At 39.3% G+C, this 22,616-nt stretch overlaps 2 protein-coding genes across 3 annotated transcripts; both read right to left on the reverse strand.

Annotated features, from left to right (window-relative positions):
• Window positions 1-2,658: 2,658 nt before the first annotated feature.
• On the reverse strand, window positions 2,659-7,005 carry LOC126372939 (UPF0489 protein C5orf22 homolog). The gene is made up of 4 exons (XM_050018851.1): window positions 6,756-7,005; window positions 3,389-4,307; window positions 3,064-3,309; window positions 2,659-2,825 (listed from the first exon to the last, which is right to left on the reverse strand). Exons 2-4 carry the CDS (start codon window positions 4,187-4,189, stop codon window positions 2,730-2,732), a joined length of 1,143 nt encoding a protein of 380 aa, XP_049874808.1. The 5' UTR covers window positions 4,190-4,307; window positions 6,756-7,005; the 3' UTR covers window positions 2,659-2,729.
• A 1,409-nt stretch (window positions 7,006-8,414) lies between these two features.
• Window positions 8,415-22,490, reverse strand: LOC126372871 (lamin-C-like). Of its 2 annotated transcripts, none has more exons than XM_050018806.1 (9): window positions 21,916-22,490; window positions 16,585-16,717; window positions 14,976-15,174; window positions 14,240-14,361; window positions 13,170-13,516; window positions 12,354-12,609; window positions 11,588-11,809; window positions 10,472-10,564; window positions 8,415-9,883 (listed from the first exon to the last, which is right to left on the reverse strand). In XM_050018806.1, the coding sequence occupies exons 1-9, from the start codon at window positions 22,344-22,346 to the stop codon at window positions 9,839-9,841; spliced, it is 1,848 nt and encodes a 615-aa protein (XP_049874763.1). In that variant the 5' UTR covers window positions 22,347-22,490; the 3' UTR covers window positions 8,415-9,838. The 2 variants fall into 2 exon arrangements, with proteins under 2 accessions (XP_049874763.1, XP_049874754.1); XM_050018797.1 differs by having other exon boundaries at window positions 14,228-14,361.
• Window positions 22,491-22,616: the final 126 nt, after the last annotated feature.

Below are 22,616 nucleotides of genomic sequence, written 5' to 3' on the forward strand. Positions count from 1 at the left end.
AGTTTGGTTAGGATATTGGCTGATTACCCGATTGTCCGGAAAGTAAGATGATCCGTGCTTCGGAAGGTACGTTAGGCTTTTCGACTACTACTTATTTACCTCAGTAATTTTGTAGTGGTCACCATGAGCCATGTCAGTGGCCTTTGGCGGCTCAATAGTAACCCTGACACCAGGGTTGGTGAGGTCGGTTATTGGTCTCACAATCCACAAGAGAGAACCTATCTAGATTAGAAGAGAAAATCAGCTCAAAAACATTCTGACTCGGCACGGGATTTGAACCCGCAGCTCTCACCAAACAGGAACTAGCGTATTAACCATTGCACTACCGTTCAGTGCATTCAGTAAGCAGCTCAGAACAGAAAATGGTAAGCACGGTAGATAAGAAGTTGACAAGAACAAACGTACTAGGTTTTAAGTTCTTATGTCTGCGATTTAAGTATTACACTATTGCGTTTTTCATGAGATTCGCCTCGGAAATTGGACAGCATACTCTAGGTAGGTACTTTGCCAAACGACATAAGAATCACTAAGGGCTTTCATCTAGTTTACCTACTCAAAAACTCTATTTAATAATTGACTTAAATTATACCTACGCGTACCCCAAGGGTACAGGAGAGCGAAAACACAGTCCGAAGTAGTCCATCGTGCGATAATAATAAGCGTCAAAAGAGGGTAGCTTCGTCCCCGCCCACGCGGTAGGTATATACATCAAGGGTGTACGTTTTGGTTAGAGTAGAAGCATCTACGGATATATAAAGATAGTCCTCACGTCTGCCTCTTTTGCATTTTCGCTGTGTGTTTTTAAGACATTTATCTAACCAAATGTTTTTCCTTGTTGTTCTTGTGTTCAATCATGTGATGCATACGTAAATATTTGCGTGTAATACGTCATTCGAGAACGAATATCCCTGGACAATATACTTTTTTTTGAAATACACGCTCATATTTTCCAAAGAAATACCCATTTCCTTGTCAGTTGCTGAGGAATATGAAATTGTGAATTATTCCGTGGAGATTTTCTAGGTACCTATTAGTGGAAATAAACCTGTATCCCATTACCTCGTCTATAAGTTGACGTACTTAACATTAAAGCGATAATTAATAATACCAATCATGAGTTATATAATAATCTTCTCTTCTATCGTGTGGGTTCTGAGGTGGAGTACCAACCTCATCAACCCTATATAATAATGCTGAACGTAGACAACAGACAGACTTGTGTGCTATCATATTAGAAGTAAATTATTGCTTCTAAATAACTATAAAGTCATGGGCAAGTCAGTGGGTGAGCCATATCGTGGGCCTTTGGCGGCTTAATAATAACTCTGACACCAGGGTTGATGAGGCTGGTATTCCACCTCACAACCCACACGATAAGAAGAAGAAGATGGGCATTTTACGTAGATAATAACTACATACATAAATATATAAAAAAGCATCCGCCCCTATTTTACATACCTATTTGAACGCCATGCGTCACCCCGAGTGTGAAACAATATTGCTCCACTAATCTACCACTACTCATTAACCACAATTCCAATGCCGAGGCATGCCTGTTTGTACGACAATGCCCGACAGAATTATGAATGGTAGTAAAGTTGCTTTACAACCGATACGTTGACCAATTCATAAATAGCTATTCTAAAATAAAATCCGGACATGTCTGGAATAAACATAGATCGCGCTTGAGTGGTCTAAAACGATATCCACACTGCAGATCTCACCTAACTGTAGCCGTAGCTTCAAATTCAATAATACGAAATTGAATTTATTATCGCTTTTTCCACCGGTATTTTCAACGTAAATCCTTGTTTTTTAAGGTAATGAGCTTATTTTAAGCGGAAAGACGATTAAACTACTTATTCAAGAAACAGTATACCAGCTTAAAAAATCTTCTTATAAATTAGTGTATAAGTAATTATGGATAATGAAGTAGGTAGGTAAGAAGCGAGTAAAGTTATTAACTTATTACAATTAACGGAATAATTAGCAATTTTTTAATGGCTCTTGCCTCATGTTAAGGAAATTAAGTAGGTAGGCATGTGACGTTTCTATTACAGACGTATTCCTTTCCTAAAGTTAATTTAAATACAGTAAGTAGGGACTTATACAAAGTAAGGCCCCGGTAGGTAGGCCCTATGAGAAGGCCGCTGCCACCGCGGGTATAATGCTAAGTTATAATATGTTCCCCAAATTACACTATGTTGTTTTGAGCGTTTGAAATTTTTCAAAGCCGAGATTTCTCTTTATAAATGTTACCGAAATGTTCGTTAAGCACATTACAAGAGAAATATGGTATGCATTTGGCACTAGACCCGCGGAGACTGCGCTCGGCGCCGCGACGCCGCTGGATTAACGACTAATTCAATTTTGAATCCCACTTCAGCACTGACACCCCAAAAAATATTTTTTCACAGACGAAGTGGCGTGAAATTTATGCAACAGTCTGTTGGTAGTTAGGTCCGGAACTTTATTACGACTGCGTGACGATGGACTGAACTTGGCCCGAAGTCGATTAACAGTAGCGGCCAAGGATGTATAAAAATAGCAAGCACTGCATTATGGCAGTTTTTCGTCCGTTAATTAGACTTGAGTGGATCTTGGTCACTCCGGAATATTAAATAAAGTAGGTATGTGTAGATGAAATGAAAAGATTGGTTGTTTATCAGAACAACACACGTTTATTTATAGACAAATAGGCACAATTCTCAGAGAGGTCTTTGGCAGTTTCAGTAGGTGTTTACTCTGAGGTAGTGCAGTGCCGGTTCGTCGGTATCGTACACCTCACTCAAAGTTTGCAAGACGAGCGACTGGATCAACTCTACCTGAAACAAGCGATAAAGAGGTTTATAAAGACTGAACTTGAATACCCTTCAATTTATCGCACAAAGTTACGTAAACTTTTTTTAGTACCGCTCAGCCCCACTTTGTGATAGTCGGTTAAAGATTCATACTGCCCTTTCCGTCATGGGTCAGTACTTGTTCACAAATATATCAACTTTTACAAGTGAAATTTAAACATGGCAATAGGTACGACAAACGAAAAATAGTGAATTTACTTACTTGATGTGGAGGACAATATCCATCTTCTGTAGATCTGGCTACCGTGATCAGTACAGGAGGGGGTAAGCGTTGTAAGAGTGGTTTTAAGCCACTGGTGATCATATTCCGTATCTGCTCCTCTGAGCTGGTGTGATGGGGCAGACCCCCCTGATCTCTTGTGCAGCCGGCGGCGAACACCAGCCACCAATCAGGAGGTTCGCCAAGCTTTTCTGCTTCGGCTATCACTACGTCAGATAAACGGGATACCTAAAATGTATAGGAAATATGATATAGGAAAGTCGGAACCAATATTCACGCAGAAGTTTTGACCAATTGCCTTACTAACTTTGTCAAACAGTTCGGTCTTTTCTCCTTCGTACTTTTCCAGATTACCGTGCTCTTCTAGGTATAGGAATAACTTTTCCAACTCTTCCAGTTGTCTCTCGCGCAATTCCACTGCTTTCTCCATCTCTTTTTCGTCGTCGCTTTCGGGAAGTTTCAGCTCGAATATAGGTTCCAAAAGATCATACAGTCCAATATTTTCGTATTGCAGCAAAAACGGATTCCCTGTACTAAAGAAGTCTAAGTCGATATCAAGGACATAAGGCTGTGATATATTTATAGTTTCTGCTAATTCCTGTATGGTTTGTTTCGAGGTAGACATATCGGAAAGCTCAGCTACAGTAAATGTTAATTTTCTTTTATTGATAAGGTGCGAAGAATACAGAGCGTCGGATAGGTAATACGGTTCTGTACTATCGACGCGCAGGAGTCCCGTTGTGGGCTGGTCGCCTACGTGGAAGGCGCGGGTGCCATCTCTGAATTGCTTCGCCCACGGTGGGCGCAGCCACACAACGTACGCAATATGCCCAGCAGCCGCCGCTGGCACTATCCAGTTCTCAATTTGCAGCAATGGTAGCAGATTCCGTCCAGCACGGGCTTCTGTTCCTTTCAGCTTCCGATCTATGAGCATGTCCGGGTGAGCGTCCAGGTGCAACAAAGTGGTACCCTCCAGCGGCAACTTCTTACCCCCGATAGCGGAGTAAATAAACTGCAATGCGTCATTGTGCTCTTCGACAACGTAGATTGGAATCTTTCTAAAACGTTTTGTAGGCGGAAGTACAATATCTCCAGTGTTTTCAGCCATTCTTTACAATTGTTACCATGATTATTTTGTTCAACATTCAAAAAAGCGTTGGAATACCCACTGTTTATAAAGTAGTAACAGTTAGGAAACAGTGGCCGAGTGTCGTAGCGCTTTACACCTAGAATATGAGAAATATGAAGTCATTCATAAGTTTTATAACACGGTCGTGACATTTGTAATTGTTAATTAAGTGCGGCAGAAATTGAAATAAAATGGTGGGAATGCGTAAAATGAACGGAGAGAGCGAGTAAATGAAAATTTATTGCCTCCGAATATATCCCAGCTCGACAGAGTCTACAGGGCCCTCGGAATCGGGTCAAGGACTTCCACGAAAAAAAAGAGAGGGAAGTTCCACCCCGCTACCTGCTACGCAGTATCCGTAATTGCGCACTTATTACAGGGTGTCGATTTCGGGCCTCTCTAGGTCAATGCGGAAACAAGGCACGTGGAACCGATGCAAATACAATGACATCCTATATCTAGTTTAAATCGCAGCTCAAATAGGATCTACGTGGTCGGCGGGGATCGCAGATGGCATGGAGATTACGGCACCCGTGTCGAGGTGTCACGAGTAATCCCATTCTAGCGGTGGGTGCGGGTTGGCTGGATCTCATCGAGGCGAGCCATGTTTTCCATTAGCGGCGGCAAACTTCCGGCCGCGGTGGCGCGCTGCGTAGATGCGCGGCTGTGGCGGCGCGGGGTGTTGTGACGGGCGCGGCGGCGGCGGCGGGGGTCGATACCGCGCGTGACGTCACTACGCTACTACGCCACACAAACACCCCCACCCCCCGCCCGCCGCCCCCGTGACCTATACGCCGCCCACCTGGGTCAAGGTGCGGAGAGCCGAGTGCTGGACCCGCCCGCACACACCACCACTCGCATCATACACCATTTACGTAATCTTCCACTACCCTTTCATTGCAATTCCTTTTTCTACTTTGTTACATAATATTATCTTTGACTTTTTTATCCCTTATAGAATGATTGACCGTGATACCTTATGATTTATAATTAAAAACTGACAAACATCTATTGAAGATTCAGAAGTTAAAAATAAATACCTACCCTTGCCTGACCTAAATCACTTTCTATTCAGTCAGATCAAGGTAAATCAAAGTTTCTGATGAATATTAACTAGATAATAGAGAACTTCTTGGAGGCATAATTTATTATATAAAACACCTTTTTTATAGTATGTATATTATTTATAAAAGGTAAGTGAAATGATAATGGTTACATAGACCATTGTGTAGATTAAAATATTATCTGTTTTGGAATGGTAGGCTACAAATGTTTATTAAGGTCGATTTTGCATACACTATGAAGTGTAGAAAGTTATTTCTAGGAATATTCTGTTTATGCTATTGTCATGTCTACACTGGAGAATGTTGAATGTTTGTTAGTAACATTATTCATTCAGTGTTCAATGAATGGTTACCATTTGTCATTCATGGAATGTGTCCCAAGCCTATACTTGTGTGTGACTGAATTTAAATTTCAGTGTGTGTATGTACTGATGTGCCATGCATATTTAAACAAAATTTGTATTGTACTGTACCACTTTGTCCCTTTGGCCTTCGAGACCCTGCTCAATGTTTAATTATTTTTGTTTTTTTTTTTAAATTATTATTTTTCGATATAATGGTGCTGTTTCCTGTACACACCATCTAGTTTTATTTTAAGTTATACCTGTTATTTTCTTATCCGCTGAAAAAGAAAGGGACGGGTAATCAACAGGCATAAAATTTATGGAACACACATCAACTTCAGGCAGAAAATTAAACCCCTAAATTGTATATTGGCCAATAACCTGACAGAATTAAGTTGGCAGCACGTGTCAAACCAGCATATGAGTGAGATGCCTATTTAATTTGCCTGCCTAAAATTAACAGTTGTTAATCATCCATCCCTTTCCTTTTCGGCGAATAAGAATGTGACAGGTATACCTTAAAATAAGATAAGGAAGTGTCTACAGGAATCTGGGCCATTGTATACCTATTATTTTATAAATAATATTTGTTTTACCTACATTACCTTATTTGTTAAATATTATAATTAATGAAATTATTTAAAACTAAAATATTTGCTGATGAATTGATACTAATTTATTTTTCTTGTTCTATATTTTGAATTTAATATTACTGGAAATGTCTATTGCTCCCGAGTGATTTTAACTTTTCCTTTGTTCAAAAGTTATATAGAAGAAATTGCTACTGTATGATAGCACCGAGTACACTGGTTCAATGATTAATCCTTTTAATATTATAGTTGTATGGTGGTTGGTTAAAATTAAAGTTTATCTTTTATTATGCTCAATAATTAAAAAAGTAAATAAGTTAAGGGTGTTATATTACATGGTAGGCTACTTTTAAGGGTATAAGATTTCATGATACCTTTTAAAATAATATATACTTAACTATACTTTCAACTTGGTGCTATAATATACTATGTATTAGAGGTTATGAGTGGGGCATTTTATTATTTATGAAAACATTCATCAGTAGGTATACAATTTTAGTATAACTAGATAGCAAATCAAGCAAGAAGATGAATAATAGTCTCTTACCAGGCAGAGGAAAGGTACTATTCCAAAAAAAACTAAATGACAGTCAGTTCAAAATACCAAAAATACAGTAAAACATTTTCTGATGCGTTCTCAGCAGGGAAATCTAAGTTAGTGTTGGAACTTCATTATCGTTTCTACTTTTGCCGACATTATATATTGCTATGCAAATCATTAATTTAAAACAATACGAAAATAAACATAACCACAAAAGATGCGGCATTTTTTTCAGCCGCATTCATATATTTTTTTGGAAAATAAATCTGTCTGTCAAATTGTAGGAAGAGATAGCGTTATACAAGATGACGATATTGTCTCACTTTCAATATAATTATCGACGCCATCCATCAGTTTCAAAAACACGACTGTCAAATAGTATGACGTCACAAATTTGACGCTTGAATACACGCACGAGCAAATAAATAAAGAACATATCGAATGGTAATGAAATCGATTTTATGGCTTTACCGGTTTTAGTTTTCCATCACGAATTTAAGAGCTACGCTTTTATTGGTATAGCTATGGTATATGGGTGTAGCATTCTTCTTGCTACTTTTTATTGAAAAATAGGGCAGTGGTTTTCCATTTGGCTTCCGCCCCGCAGTACTGTGTCTATTGCGTCCAGAGTAATCTATTTCAAAGCCGTACCGGACTCCTGTCCTCCGCCTCTGAATAGTACTGACAGTTATGCTGCCCTCTGTCACGTCAGGTTCCAGGTTATAGTCCCTGTGACTCGCCTCTTCCGTCTTTTATTGCCCTACCTATGGCTCCTATTTCCGCCTCTGCAACCGTTGAGGTCTTCACCCGTATCCCTGCGCGTAGGTTCTAGGTCTCGGATCCTATCCGAACTTATTGCCACAGGAATAATATTCTTAGGCTACTTCTTGGTAATCCACCTCTAAAATTACATATAATGACGATGACTAAGCTGCGTACTATTGTGAGATGTACAGTCATGAGTAATATCATGTACCCACTTTAGAACCCTGTCGCACTACGGTTTAATTTGTCAAAAAAGTTAATGTGACATGGTAGCTACGAATAAATAGTAGGTATCAAAATGTAGGTATACATATTAGTACTCGTGACCGTAACTACTACGTTCTAATAGTACCTATGTTAACATTTAATAAAAGTCGAATATGTTTTCATCTTTGGATCGCCATATTCTGATATTTGGCGACGAATTCTAGATTTTTTTTAGGTGAAATCAGATTTACGTTGTGCTGTAGAAAAAAAGTAACGCAGAGGAAAGGCGTACTCTGGCACTGCCAACAACACATGTAAAAATTGACGACATTTTTTGAGTAAAATCAGATCTTCGCTACCTGCTCCAGTTATCGAAATACAAAGAAAGTGATGCTGGAATGAGGATTTTGTAGACGCTGCTGTCACAAAAACTTATAACTTTTAAGGGCGTGTTGAGGAGTTCTGATATTTGGCGACAAACTTCGACAGACATTTTGAAAATGCTTATCCTGGCACTGCCACTAGACTGCCAGCAAAAAATGCTTAACCTTGTAACAGCAGACCGACAAATTCTAATATTTGGCGACAATCGACGTTTTTTGTGCAGTGCATTAAGGGGCATTATTCTGTGTATCATTCTTTAGCAGGATCCTGTTTCGATGAGGAGCAAAGTGCGATTGGAATAAAACACGATTTAAACCTAAATATATTTTTATTTTACGTAATAATGTATTTTACTCATGGAAGATAATAACTTTACTGCGTTTGAAATACAAAAGGTCTCATGATTACTAGCTTTCACAGTGTGATAAAAACGAAAATTAAATCAGATTCTGTCCTCTTACTGATTAACAAAAAAAGCTAAAAGAATTACATTTATATCAATACATGTCAAGTTAATTGCTTATCATCAAGTACAAAATAAACTATACTTATGGGGAATTAATTCCATTGCAATTTATATAAATGCTGATTCTTTCATTTGAGACTTGCACCTGTTTTCGAAATATAATCGTAAATCTAGGCTGACAACCAAAATACCGTCAACTGGACTTAATCTAAACAATGATGCTCTATTGGGTCATTAACAATGTTCAGTAGATTTCATCTACTTGATGTTATTATAATGGATTCATTATTGATAAAAAAATACTTATCATCTAGTGCATATTAGGGGTGGGAGCCTATAGAAATAAAACTTCAATAAATCTATACTTACCTTTAATGTGAACGATAATGTTTGTACTTTGTTCACTATTGGGCTGGGATTAAGCCGAGTGCGGCAGTGCTAAAACATGTAGCAATACGATTTCAATAAAACACATAAGTTAAGGTTTCTTCAAAATACCTGTAACGCCAATGTGTTGTATCAATCCGTAACGCTAACCATTTAATAAGGCGTCTCTAGCGGCCATGAAGCTTGACATATACAAATGACCAGAGGCTATAGTCTCGTTTTGTAATTGAGACGATTAAGTAGTCAATATACTACTTAAATAAAAAAATACACACATGATTCAATATAAAGCTTCATGACCCCCAAGCATAAGTCACTAATTTTAAAAATCAATCCACTTAACTAAACAAATATATCGACTTATAAATTCTGAAATAAACCGCACCAAATAAATGCTAAGCTGGCATCGCACTTGAATATACAGGGGCATCGTTTATCGGTTTCCCACATTAAGGCTTCAAGATTTTGTACTGAATTCAACATCAACAGTCTTATACATTATCAATATCTACTACAATTCGATAAATTCATGTCGGTCTCTACAGATCCGTGGCACAGATAAACGACACATCGCCATCAACACAATTTACAAACATATTAGTGTAGAACATTTACTTAACGTGTTAGTGCGGACTAGGCTAGCGTCCGGCTCATAACTTATATTACGCTAAAGTGCAGTATTGCGTTGATGGATCGATGCAAATGCGATTCCAGCGTGTTGGAACGAGGCTCTATACACACCGAAGTGGTGGAGGTTTGTACTAGTAATGTTGGCTAGAGCACGTTGGGAGTAGCCACCGTCGTTCGATGTGTGTAGGGTCTGAGGAAGTGAGGCGAAGAGTGGTCCGGCGGGAGGCGCGCCGGCGCCGTGGCCGCGGCGTTACATGATGCGGCAGTTCTCGTCGCCCTCGCGGATCTCTCCCAGCTGTGGAGAATAACCACCAAAGTTATATCGCGCATAGCATGGGCTGTGTGAGTTATATCGCTTATAGAATGGGCTGTGTGACTATCATGGGTATTTTTATTTTATTTTTATTTTATATTATTATTTTTTATTGTATAATTAATTCGTCTCCCAAAAAAAATATTTTTTGTAGCTTTCAACTTGTCAAATTAGTTACTTTTCCGAAACTTCAAAAGACGAAATTACTATGCAATATGTATGAAAAATTGAAAAGCACGTCATAGAAAAACGTGACAAAATGTCGCACGTATTTACATTTTTCATTATTAAAATTCATAAATAAGTTAAATCGAAAAAAGAAAACGTTTTTTGTTTAGATCTGTCTTTATTTAGTAATTTGTATTTCATAATTAATTTTTGACCTAGGAAACTACCTAATTATCTATTGCAAGAGTAAGTTCACTTAAGGTCGATATGTGCTGAGATAGAGCTTGCTGATTAAAAGCCTCGCTTTCATGTTTCCATTTAGAGATCGTAGCTTAGTCGTTCCGGGGTCTACCTATAGTTATCTATGGGAAATGGGGAATATATAGTTTGAACAATGTTTACCTGCTCGCGGCGCGGGAACTTGTGCGCAAGCTCGCGATGTCTGAGCGCGCTCGTGCTCACCTGTCTCCGTGTGCGCTCCGACACTGCCACCTCCTGCAAACAATTTGCTACTTTAGTGTGTGCTAACAATAAGAACAACTAACAGAAAGCTCGGCGAGTTGTAGGTACTTAGTTCCTCTTCCGATGGATGTACTTCTGACTACCACAATTATGTACTTATTGATTTCCGTGTGGTTTCTGTCCTGCGTTAAATGTCATGTACCTGTCTGTCTGTGTCTGTGGTGTCCGGAAGTAATAAATGTTTCTTTCTTTCTTTCTTTCTTTCAGATATAGTCGTGAGCTCATGTTATGTTGTGCACCCATCCACAATAATTTACACAGATTATTAGAGCAATAATAATAATAACAAAAACGTTTATTGCGGACAAACTTCGACACACATTGTATATAAAAACCAAACCGGCCAAGTGCGAATCGGACTCGCGCACGAACGGTTACGTTCTGTTGTCTCTGTTAAACAACAGTAGGTAGACAAATTTCATATTGTAACCTTTTTAATGTCGAGCAAAATAGGCAAAAAATTGCCATTTTTGTATGGGACCCCTTTTACATTATATCTTTTATTTTTAGTATTTGTTGTTATAGCGGCAACATAAATACATGATTTGTGAAAGTTTAAACCGTCTAGCTATTGCGGTTCTTGAGATACAGCCTGCGAAGACAGACAGCGAAGTTTTAGTAATAGGGTCCCGTTTTTACCCTTTAGGTTCATTCATCATCATCACCAGCCCGTTAACGTTCCCACTGCCGGGGCACGGGCCTTCCCTATGGATGGATAGGGAGGGAGATCGGGCCTTAAACCACCACGCGGGCCCAGTGCGGATTGGTGGTTATTAACGACTGCTAATGCAGCCGGGACCAACGGCTTAACGTGCTTTCCGAAGCACGGAGGAGTTCGAGATGAAAACTTTTTTTTTGTGGTCACCCATCCTATGACCGGCCTTTGCGAAAGTTGCTTAACTTCAACAATCGCAGACCGAGCGCGTTTACCGCTGCGCCACCAAGCTCCTTTAGGTACGAAACTGTAAACAAGACAAAATACTAATAATTTGTTACCTCCTGATCAGTATTGAGCAGCGCGGTGGTGAAGGTGTCAGCGACGAACCACTTCTGCCCCTTCATGACGATGTCCCGCGGCGGGTCGTGGTCGGCGCCGGCGTCGGCCGACCACACGGTGGCGACCTCGCCAGGGCCTAGTTTCACCGTGCGGTGGAACTTGAAGATCGTCTCTTGATCGCCGGCCTTGCGCAGAATTTGATAGCCGCCTAGGCTAAGTTCCTTGAATAACGGAATGAATAACGGTTAAAGCGGTTTGTGGTATGACGTCATTTATATCTGCGGTATGACGTGTTTGTATTTATGCCTTTAAATTATCATATATTAAAATTACGATACTTTAAATGGTTTTCGTATTGGCAACGTCGCGTGCGTATCATTTTTTCGGTACCGAAAACGATTTCGGATAGCTGACAGAGGTGACGGTACTTTTTTTTAGTTTTTTTTTTAAATCGGTACCATAACCGCAATTATTAATTATGGATCTATAAATGAAATCAGTACCGAAATTTTATATCCGTTGCGTTTATAAACATTATACCTTTAACTGCTTTCAAACCTTGGCTATGGCTTGATAAATAAACAAAAATTGTGGACTGTGAATACATTGTAATTTTAATGAAAATTATTTTTTTCAGTAGTTTGGTTGAATGAAAGAAAATTGTACTTACTTATGTAAATCTTAACCGTATAAAGAATGAAAAGAATCCTGTTCTGTATCAGCGTAATACATAAAGTTTGTACTTTAAACAAATCACGTAGGTACCTTCTTGCCCTTATTGCGGATCTTGACGAAGCTGCCGTCGGGGCAGGCCTCGGCGACCTCGAGGTCCCCCTTGGCGCTGGAGGTGACGCTGTGGTCGCTGAGCGAGCGCTCCTCGCTCTCGTCCAGCAAGGTGCGCTTCCTGGCGGCCCGCAGCGGCGTGGCGCGGCGGCCCGGCGTGCCGCGGCCCGACGCGCTGGCGGCGCTGGCCGACGCGCGCGACTCCGAGCGCGCCGGCGACTGCGTCGTCAGGTTCAGCCTGCCGGCCACGGGGAGTCACGGATTTGCACTTGGAAGCTCGCCGCGGAACGACTTGTAAGGTCGGCAGAATTCGTATTGTGCGTACGTGTACAAACACGATGGAACATTTCGAACCTTCCAAATACTACACGATACAAGTTTGTATCCAAAGTGTGATCGGCTTAATAGCATTTAACCTGACCACAACTCCTAATAACTAATGCTGTCTTAAAAATGACTTGTTGATTTCATAAACTTCTTGAGCTAACTGTAACTACAGGTGCTAAGCCATGAGTCAAATTTAAAGTTGAATTAATGGGTGCTATCTCAATGTCTTCACTTAAACTAATCACTATATAATTTCAAATGGTTTAATGACATATATCATTAATATTTTTATAGTGAGGAATGTTGAAAATACGAGTATAGTATTTGTGTAAGAAATGGTTGTTGAAAATATGATGTAATTTCGTAAAAAGCAAGGTGTCAGTCACACGCAGAAAGAACAGGTAAATTTAGACACCTTACTTTATTGAAAGAGACTGATAAAATAAGACGGCAACAAAATGATGAGCTTACCTGTCTTCCTCTCCCTCCAGCAACGCGCGGTAGGTGGCGATCTCGTGGTCGAGCGAGATCTTGATGTCCATGAGCGTGGCGTACTCGCGCAGCTGCGCGGCCATCTCGTCCCGCAGGCGCGCCAGCTCCTGCTCCAGGGACGCCAGGTCTTCAGCGTGACGCGCGCGCTCCGACTCGAGCTGCCTCTCCAGCTCGCGGCAGCGGTTGCTCAATGCTGCGTTCTTATTCTCCAACTCGTTGAGCTGAGAGTTGAGCGTGTCGATGCGGGTGCGCATGGTACGCAGCTCTTCAACGGCGACGGTCGCCGCGGTGTTGTTGCGGTTCGCGGCTGCTTGCAGGTTCTTCATCTGTTTAGGAATGGTAGTGTATTTTTGAGAGATGCAACTTATTTTATGATCTAATTATGTTATCTTACCAGCTATTGCCCCACCCTTGGCAGCCTTATTATTTTTGAGTGATTCAAAAGTAGTGATTTTATTAAAACAAAAAAGCCATTAGAATGACAAAAGTTTGAGTAGTCTCGTGTAAGTTGTGAGATCAATGACCGACATCATCAACCTTGAGTTGGGTTGGTTGAATAAATTGCATTGAAATAAAATGTAAGAATATAGGCATAACAAAAACACAATTTTTAACACGGGAAAGTCATGCGAATGAAACGGAAGATCATTGCATAATTTTTAAGAAAGTAAGTAGTAGTAGTCAGTAGTTTTTCTATGTGACGTGATTCAATAAAGGTGTGTCGTCCACCACCATATACCATTTATATAGTAGTGACTGCAGACAGATTATTCAGACTAAATAATGTATTTTTTCGCATTAATATTAGGTCGGTACTTACTCTGTTATTTTTTAATTAGATGTATTTTATTATGTATCAACGTCATCTACCAAATAGACCACTACAGACGTGGTATAAAAGGACCCGGAATTAAACTATTCGGTTGTCCTTGGTTTAAACAGTGTAGGGTCAAGATTGCAGCAAAGTGAAAATTAGTTACAGAAAAAAATGAAAGTCTTGGTTTTTAAAAAAAGTTCAAAACTACACAAATACAGACCATTCCACCTACCTTGTTCTCATAGAGAGCCTCGATCTCGTCACGGTTGGCCTTGATGTTGGCCTCTTGCTGTTCACGGAGCTCCTGGAGGCTCTGCTGCAACTTGGCTTCGTACTGTTGAGCCAGGCGCCCGTCTGGAATGGGGCAAATGGATTATGATTACAATAGGCTGCTTGACAACCATGTCTTATACTTTTTTTATACTTTTTACGAAACGTCAAAACGAAAGTACTACTGTCCTGTGACGTCATCAACAAAGCGGTTAAAAGTAATCATTTTTGTATAAAAGTAATCATTTTTGTATTTGAGTATAAATGATGACCCTTGTTATTACATTCAGCCACAATACAATCTTTATTATTCTGATCAAAATATCTAGCAAATAATTATTTTTATATAATATATGTTTCTGCCATTACATTATATTTTTGAATAATATGACTGAATTATGTGCCTAGAATTTACTGATGAATAGTTTCGAAAAAAATTAAGACCGATTGCACGTCACTATTAACAATATAGTACAGCTATTTGGTCCCGGCGAAAGTGTGTCATGATCGTAGTAAGTGGAATTCTGTGGTCTCTGGCTCTCTGCCTACCCCAACTGGAAATAGGCGTGATCTTATATATGTATGTATTTGATTCTTTAACGTTATTATTAATACGGAACTTGATGTGCGGGACAAACGTCAAAACGGCCATCATAGCTACGCTAAGACAATATGATGTAGTGAGGTTAACGACGTACCAATCTCTGAGATCTCGACCTGGCGGCGAGTGCGCGTCTCCTGCAGCTCCTGCTGGAACACCTGGTCCTTGAAGGACAACTCCTCGCGCAAGCTCTGCACTGTATTCTCCATGTCGATGCGGCACAACATCTCCTCTTCCAAAGTCTTGCGCGTGTCCGCGTATACTTTTTTCAACTTCTCCAATTCCTTGCCCAGTTCCTGCCGGGCAAAAAGTAAGTTGTTCCATTAATTAAAATACTTTTTGTTGTACCCAGCAGTAGGACGTGTACCTACTCTTTATGTGTGTCTATTTTTAAAGGGAGGTTAGTAGTATGTGGACGTTACGGACAGTAAAGAGATCCGTCAATGACAGCAATCACTAGTTAACGAACCATTATTTTAGACTGAAATGGTTTTATGCAAGGGTTATTAAAATAATGGATTAATAGCTCTAATGCAGCTTTAACTAATGGAGAGCTTACACCAATTTAATGGAAAGGTTTCTGCAACCTAATGTATTATCGACTGGTAACAGCGTTAACTTGTCATCTTCCAGTCTTTTGTCACAGCCCGGACACTTTATACAAAAATCTCGTTTTTACAATGTGGCGCCGAATCCTGTGCGTGCGAGCGAAACAGATACTCCGCGGGCGTTCTCCTATTTCTTAGCGGTTTCAATATACTTACTAAAGTGGCTCTATCGGGGGGTGTGGTAAATCAAATATTGGTGCGGACAGGAGTGTCCTTTCTATACGAAAGCCTTGTATTTTGTGCCTATCCTAATAGGGCTTATGTATGTGATTAATATATACTGTGTGAAATAGATAATTATGTCGATTTCCCACGACACGTTTTCCTTCTTCGTAAATCTAGTGACAATTTAATGAATTACTAATTTATTTATTTTCTTTTGTTTGTACTACATCGAAATAGTAATTAATTTTCCTGTACTACGTTGTACTTATAAGAATTACTGATCAATAGATATTCATCAATATTACAATTTCATTATTTTTACAATTACTACTGTTTAATTTATCAAATTTGTTTAAACTCTGGCAGTATCTGAGCACAATATTCGTATTTATTAGTAATGTCTATAAACAATGCTTGTTTCTATAGTTTTAAACGTTTTTACATCGCTTTTTTAATGTTATTATTTGTCCATAAGGAATCAACACTTTCAGAAACAACGTACATTTATTAATGTTTAAAGACGTGCGTCTACTTGAGCGAAATATAGGGGAGGGACCGGTGCATCGTCATATCAACGTCCGGCGCAGACTTGACGATCAATACAAATCAATTATACTTTATCGCATATACAAACTCACAACGATTTCGTGAACGCAGCTCTATTTTAATAACAAAGCAAGAAATCCTTGGTTTCCGCCCGCTCCGATTTTGATTAAACGAACACGGACCTTTTAGAACTCCTTCTCGGGACTCATAATCTGGGGGTAGTGTCCCCGCCAAGACGAGCAAAGCGAAGCACAGGACAGACCTTTTCTCGATAATATTATACATGACACAAAATCTTATTCCATACAGAGTCCCGAGGATGCCAGAGCCCTAACAAAAGTGAACTAACATGCGAGATTGGTTAAATGAGTTTCAAGTAATACATACCCTGGCCTCATCCAGCGCTTTCTTCTTGTCGGCGAGGGCCGTGTTGTACTTGTTGCTCTCCTCTGTGAAGCGGTTCTCATAGTGACGCGCTAGGTTCTCAGCCTGTGTGCAGTCTTTGGTCTTCTTGTCCAAGCTGAAACGAAAAACATAACGTTTAGTAATCATTGTGACGGGTGAGGCGGGAAGATGAGCTTCGACGTGAGTAGATAGAAAAATATGAGCGCGAACCGGAGTATACGTCATATTTCCGTGCGGTATAGTAAAGCGGGTCTAAAACGCCACATTGTTGCAATTCGTCTAAAACACAATAATTGCAATTTAGATTTGACTCAATGCTTTTTAACCCCCTAGTACACATACACAGCGTTCGTTCTGTGCACTACGACATTTCTAGCGAGAATATGTATAGGATGTCTGACTTGCTGGACATGAGTCCATTATCGAGTAGCCCGTCCCAAGGGCTTGGAAGCCAGTTCAGTGCATAGCAAGGATATTCAACGTTCTCTTCGAATTATCTAAGGAATGTGAATTTGTGACTTGTTATCAGTACATGAAAATCACAAATTCACAATACAAATTAAATTGAGCTGTGTGTGGTAGGCCTTAATTTATAGATCTACTGCAATCTAACCATATTCATTAGTATCGTAATAAATGAATGATTATGTTTTTTCACACAACCTGCTTGATGTGTAATCGAACACATGGTCTGCGAACTAGATGAGCGCATTTTTTTTATTGATTTACGTTATAAAGTGTCGCGGTGTTTACTAACTTGTACCGGCCTGTTTTGTACACAATTTAATTTACCTATATCATATAGGTAACAGCCTATTTGTATTTTTATTTTTTATCAGACGACACGTCAGAATAATCGAAGAGGAAAGACAGCACGCGCAAAGCAGACCCCAACAACGTAGAGATGACGAAATTTTGCGAAAAACATACATTAGGTATAATACTACGTATACAACTGCAATTCTCTGCTCCCCACCAGCTGCTGATGTAAGTTTACCTCACCCCCCTCGGTCTTACTTTAGTCTTCAATCGTATGGACATCGAGCGTCACACAGTTAGTTGCGCGTGTACGATAACGTCAATGTGTAGGGTCTGTGTAAAACGAGGTTTTTTGTATGAAGTGTCCGGGGTGTGTCGATAGTTTGTTCGCATGAGCCGATCAAATCTGTAGTAACTACAACGGCACTTAAACAAATAGGTATATTTAACACAGGTAAACATAACGCGTCATTAAATACATATTATGCATTTCTGCAGACGTGTTTTGTTTACGAACTTACATTTACAGTTATACCGTAGACTATAGTACGTACTATACATATACATTCTGTGGTTATACAGATAGATATACTTATTAAAATGTTATTACGATTGCGACATTGGTTTCCGATTTGTATATTTCCAAAACATGGTACATTTACATAAACTGATCATGTAGTTCGATCGTTGATGTCATTATTTAACAAATGCCAACAAAAAACTAATGTCCAAAATATAAGTTTAGGAAGGGCAAGTGATAACGAGATATCTTGTGATGATGTCACTTCCATTTAAAGACATAAATTTTAGATAAAACGTTGTAGTCACAAAAGCTTCTGAATGAAGATAGTATTGTTACTGAAGCTTGGTTCTTGTAGGTAGGTATATTATATTTTTACTTCTGTTATAGGCAGGTACTTGTTACTTTACAAGTTGTGAAGATCTTAATCTTTTGCTACTAGTTCAAGAGTTCGTACTGCGTATTCAAAGAATGGTCAACTTATTGAAAATTCGAGGCAAAACAACGGCATGAGGTAAACGTCGTCAAAAGGCGCCGTCTCACGCGCGGTTGCGCAACGGCCGGCACACGGAATGTTTTTATGTAAATGTAAACACCGCACTATCCGGTTCCCGCGTGTCTCCATGCTGATTTTATATCGGCGGCGGCCGTTCGACGTTCCCGCGTTGCCGCCGATCGACGTCGCGGGGGCCGCCCGTTCGCGGGGCCCGCATGTGGGCCTTGGCCGATTTCTCCAACTGCCACGAGCGTGACTACAGCTAATTAAAGAGAAAGGGCAATATCGGGGGATGATAAACGATAAGTCGCGACGCGGAATTGGGTCGCGCATCCAAAATAACATCGGAAGACACCGTTTATTGATTCGATAACTCGAGCTTCTTTTTTAAAAAAAATAAGGAATTATGTTAATCTTTTTATTTAGCTGTGACATAAACAGGTGACGCGGTTTGCGGTCTCCTACGTGGGTACCTTACTCACGGCTTATTTGATCGCATATTTCAAGGCTATCTACCTAAAATACCTAAGTATAATCGTGACGTAATTTATCCTCGGAAATAGCTAATGGATAACAACCAATGGATGAGCAGTGAGCACGGACGCTGAATAATTTTCATGGATCATAAACTGCCGCTAATAATATTTACGAAAATATAACTATAAGATAGCACGAGCTAAACAGGTAGAGCAGCTAAGGAAGGTAGATAGATAGATATTTTCGTCTTTTTAAAGTAGTTTAAAGTGTCTATGCATTCAAGGTCCAATGCCCTCCACGTGCCTCAGTAACAATTAACATATCCCGGCGAACTAATTCTAGTTCTTTGCGTCACTTGCTATATCTACCTACCAGAAATTTCTTGGGGTTTCTATAAATATGTAGAGAAAGTTAAGTGACATCTGCGAGATATTATTGTGATATAAAATACAATAGAGTGCGATGCGGGAGGCCTGTGTGGAGGTGGCGAATGTGCGAATTGTTTACGTAGAACTAAGCTAGTAGTCACATCGAATTGTTTGACCGTTACGTCATTATTATTTTGGAAGGTGACGTCACGCTGTATTTTCAAGAACACGTCACCGTCCTTTTTATAACAACCTCGATTCCGAGGAAGGCTGCATTGGTAAGCAATGCACGGTTATAAATACTAATTACGTCATCGGGCTCGTCTTAAGCCGTGTACCCACTGCTCTTGACTCCATAATCTGCAATATGTCGCAATCAATCGCAAGGTATTCTTTTCTTTGGAAACAATCTATTGTTCTGTAATATCCACGTAAATATTGAACAATTCAATGAATGTCAGGGGAGTATGAATGGTAATAGTGTTCGATTATTCCGTCGCTGCGTTTTAACCGGTTTCATGGGTAATTTGTTGCGGCTTCGATAGGTTTTAGAAAGATAGCAAGTTATAATGTGGGCATGGCTTAGCTGGGCGATGTTGTGGGCGGCCGGCGGCGCGTGTTGGTCGCGTCGTCAGGGTCAACAGCCTGCAAAACGCGCCATCCGACCAATATCAAGTTTAAGCTCTAGGTGTCCATAATTTCAATGTCGTCGCCTTAAGGTCTAAGTTTTTGACTTTAGTATTCTAAAAGCGATAAGACTACTTAGAAAAATATCTAATATTTGTGTATATTTTACTTTGAAATTTTAGTGACTGAAGTAGGTATATACCTACTAAATGTTTACTATACTTTGCCTAGGCAAAGACATTTGAAAGTAGGTAAATATGCCCTAAATGCCGACAGTGAAATGTCTAAACAAAACATATTAATTAGGTACATCAGAAATGGAATACTATCGACGATAACGAGGATTTGGTGGTTTATTGTACATTTGAAACATTTGATAAGATAAGTGAAGGCTAATAAACGCTGAAACGATATAAGGCACAACTAATTAAGGTACAGGTTTTGATATATTCAAAGTCATTAATTACAGTTTACAGTGCAAGGTAAGTCTTGTATGTAAGGCGAGAGTATAGTACTTATTACGTCGCGTGCGATTCGATACTTTGTGCCGTAAATGGTACAAAAAGCGCGACCTCCATTCCAAAGACACTCATCCATTCCAAAGAAGGAAAACTTCCCCAAGGTCAAGGAATCTACTGATAATGTTATTGACATACTATATTGCTGTGAATATATGGAAAGTGTGGTTGGTAAGACTTCAGGTCGGCAAGATATGATACTAATACAGAATCTACTATCTTTCAACTTGAGAAAGAAACTACTACAATATTTTGTATTTTGTCAAGTAGGTTTTATGATAGGTAAGCAGAGTTAAAAATAAGTTATAACATATTTACTATGTTTACTTAAGAAGTCTAAACAATAGCTATTAAAGTTGTAAACAGAAATTATTATACCTAACTTAGGAATTCTCTCACACTAGTGAACTACCCAAGTTGTGAATCATTAGCATTTTTTGCTTAATGGTAAGGTCACTGAGTGAATGGCTAATTATGCTGAAACTTTATAGTCACAATTGTGCAGTATAAAAGATTATGTCAGTGTTAGGATACTTAATTTGGAATATCTATCAAATACTGTTGATGTTAGTATGATTCTGACTTTTAACATAATTAAAAATCAACTCAAATTTTAATAGACACAAGTTATAAAGTAAACATTTTTGATCCTCTGTACTGTGTATGTCTAAAATAAATGTTCTTTAATTCTTTCAAATAAATAAATTCCAATAAACTTTCCAATTCATTTTATTCACACTTAAATCCCCACTGTGCATTATTCAGTAGTATAAAATTGTAGCAATCCAAGAACTAGTTATAAAAAGCCAAGAATATAGCCTTGACACAAATAAAGCTGGTCGGTAGGTCACTTCCTAACATTGAGCTATCAAATATAGGACATCTATCACTAACACTAAGATTAAAAATATGCCAACCTACTTTTAATAAAGTATGCTAATATGTACAAATTATGGAATTGATATTATAAATAGAGAAATGTTGTTTAATACAATATAATGTCATTTTAGATAGAAGATCATGATTTTCTTCATTCAGTTTGTCTTTATAGTGGAGTAATAGACTTGTTTTTGGATATTAATGACACTGTAGATACTGTAGAACATTCAAGTATTTATAGATAATGTGAATGATCATTATCTGGTATGATTCATTTCATTAACTACAATTCATGTTGGCATCATACTGCTTGAACAGGTATGCATTTGTTTACAAACAAATTATATTATGTCAAAATTGTACCGAGTGCCAATGGAACTGTCTGTAACATTTCTATCTCACATACAGGCAAAGACATTGATTGGCCGAGTTAAATTCAGCTATGATGTCACGACGTCGTAAACGCGAGGTCGCCCGCCGTCACCGCGCCCGCCAGAATTGCCGCCGATGACGTAAACTTATGCTAAGGTTAGCCGGAAGGAGCGCTTACTTTGCTGCCCCTGGCGACATACCATCCCGATCGGTAATCCGATAATGATTCACAATATTTCAATGCACATGCTTATCTCAGTAACCTAACACGACAATAATAATATTAATAATACTCACCGTTTTTTCAAGTCGTCGTTTTCCTCGTATAACCTCTTCAAGTCAATTTCCAATTTAGCTTTTTCGCGAGATGTATCGTCTAACAGCTTTCTGGCATCCTGTAGTTCATGCTCATACATTCCCTTTATATTGGAAACCTCGCGTGTGACCACCTCTTGTGTCGTCTGGATCTCACGACGCAACCCCGAGTTCTCACTCTCCAGCTGCCGGACTTTGTCGATGTAAGCCGCCAGGCGGTCATTGAGGTTTTGCAGAGCATCTTTCTCTTGAAGGCGGCTATGTCTTGTAGGACTCAGTGGACTGCTGGGCCGGCCGGCGGAGCTAGAAGGGCGGCTTCCAACCGGAGTGCTTGATTGAGGTGGGCTTTGCACAGATGACACAACACTTATGTTTGTAGATGAAGATACAGTCTTTTTTGTTTTTGACGACATCGTGGTATACTTTTTATGTCACCACAAACAATATCAGCACAAAATACAATTCCACGCGAGCTCACACTCGAGGCAAGCGCAAGACTCCAAGAAAAAATTCTCAAAACGAACCAACCAAAGCCAAGCTTCGTGGGTCACGTGACCGCTTGACTCATAATAAATGTTGCCATTTCCTTATAACCTTTAACTTTTTAATATTGCCATGAAAAAACCGGTATTTAAATTTCATAGAGTTGTTCCATATTGTCTATAAAAATCGATAAATAATTA

This window comes from Pectinophora gossypiella, chromosome 2 (assembly GCF_024362695.1).
Source record: "Pectinophora gossypiella chromosome 2, ilPecGoss1.1, whole genome shotgun sequence".
Taxonomy (NCBI): domain Eukaryota; kingdom Metazoa; phylum Arthropoda; class Insecta; order Lepidoptera; family Gelechiidae; genus Pectinophora; species Pectinophora gossypiella.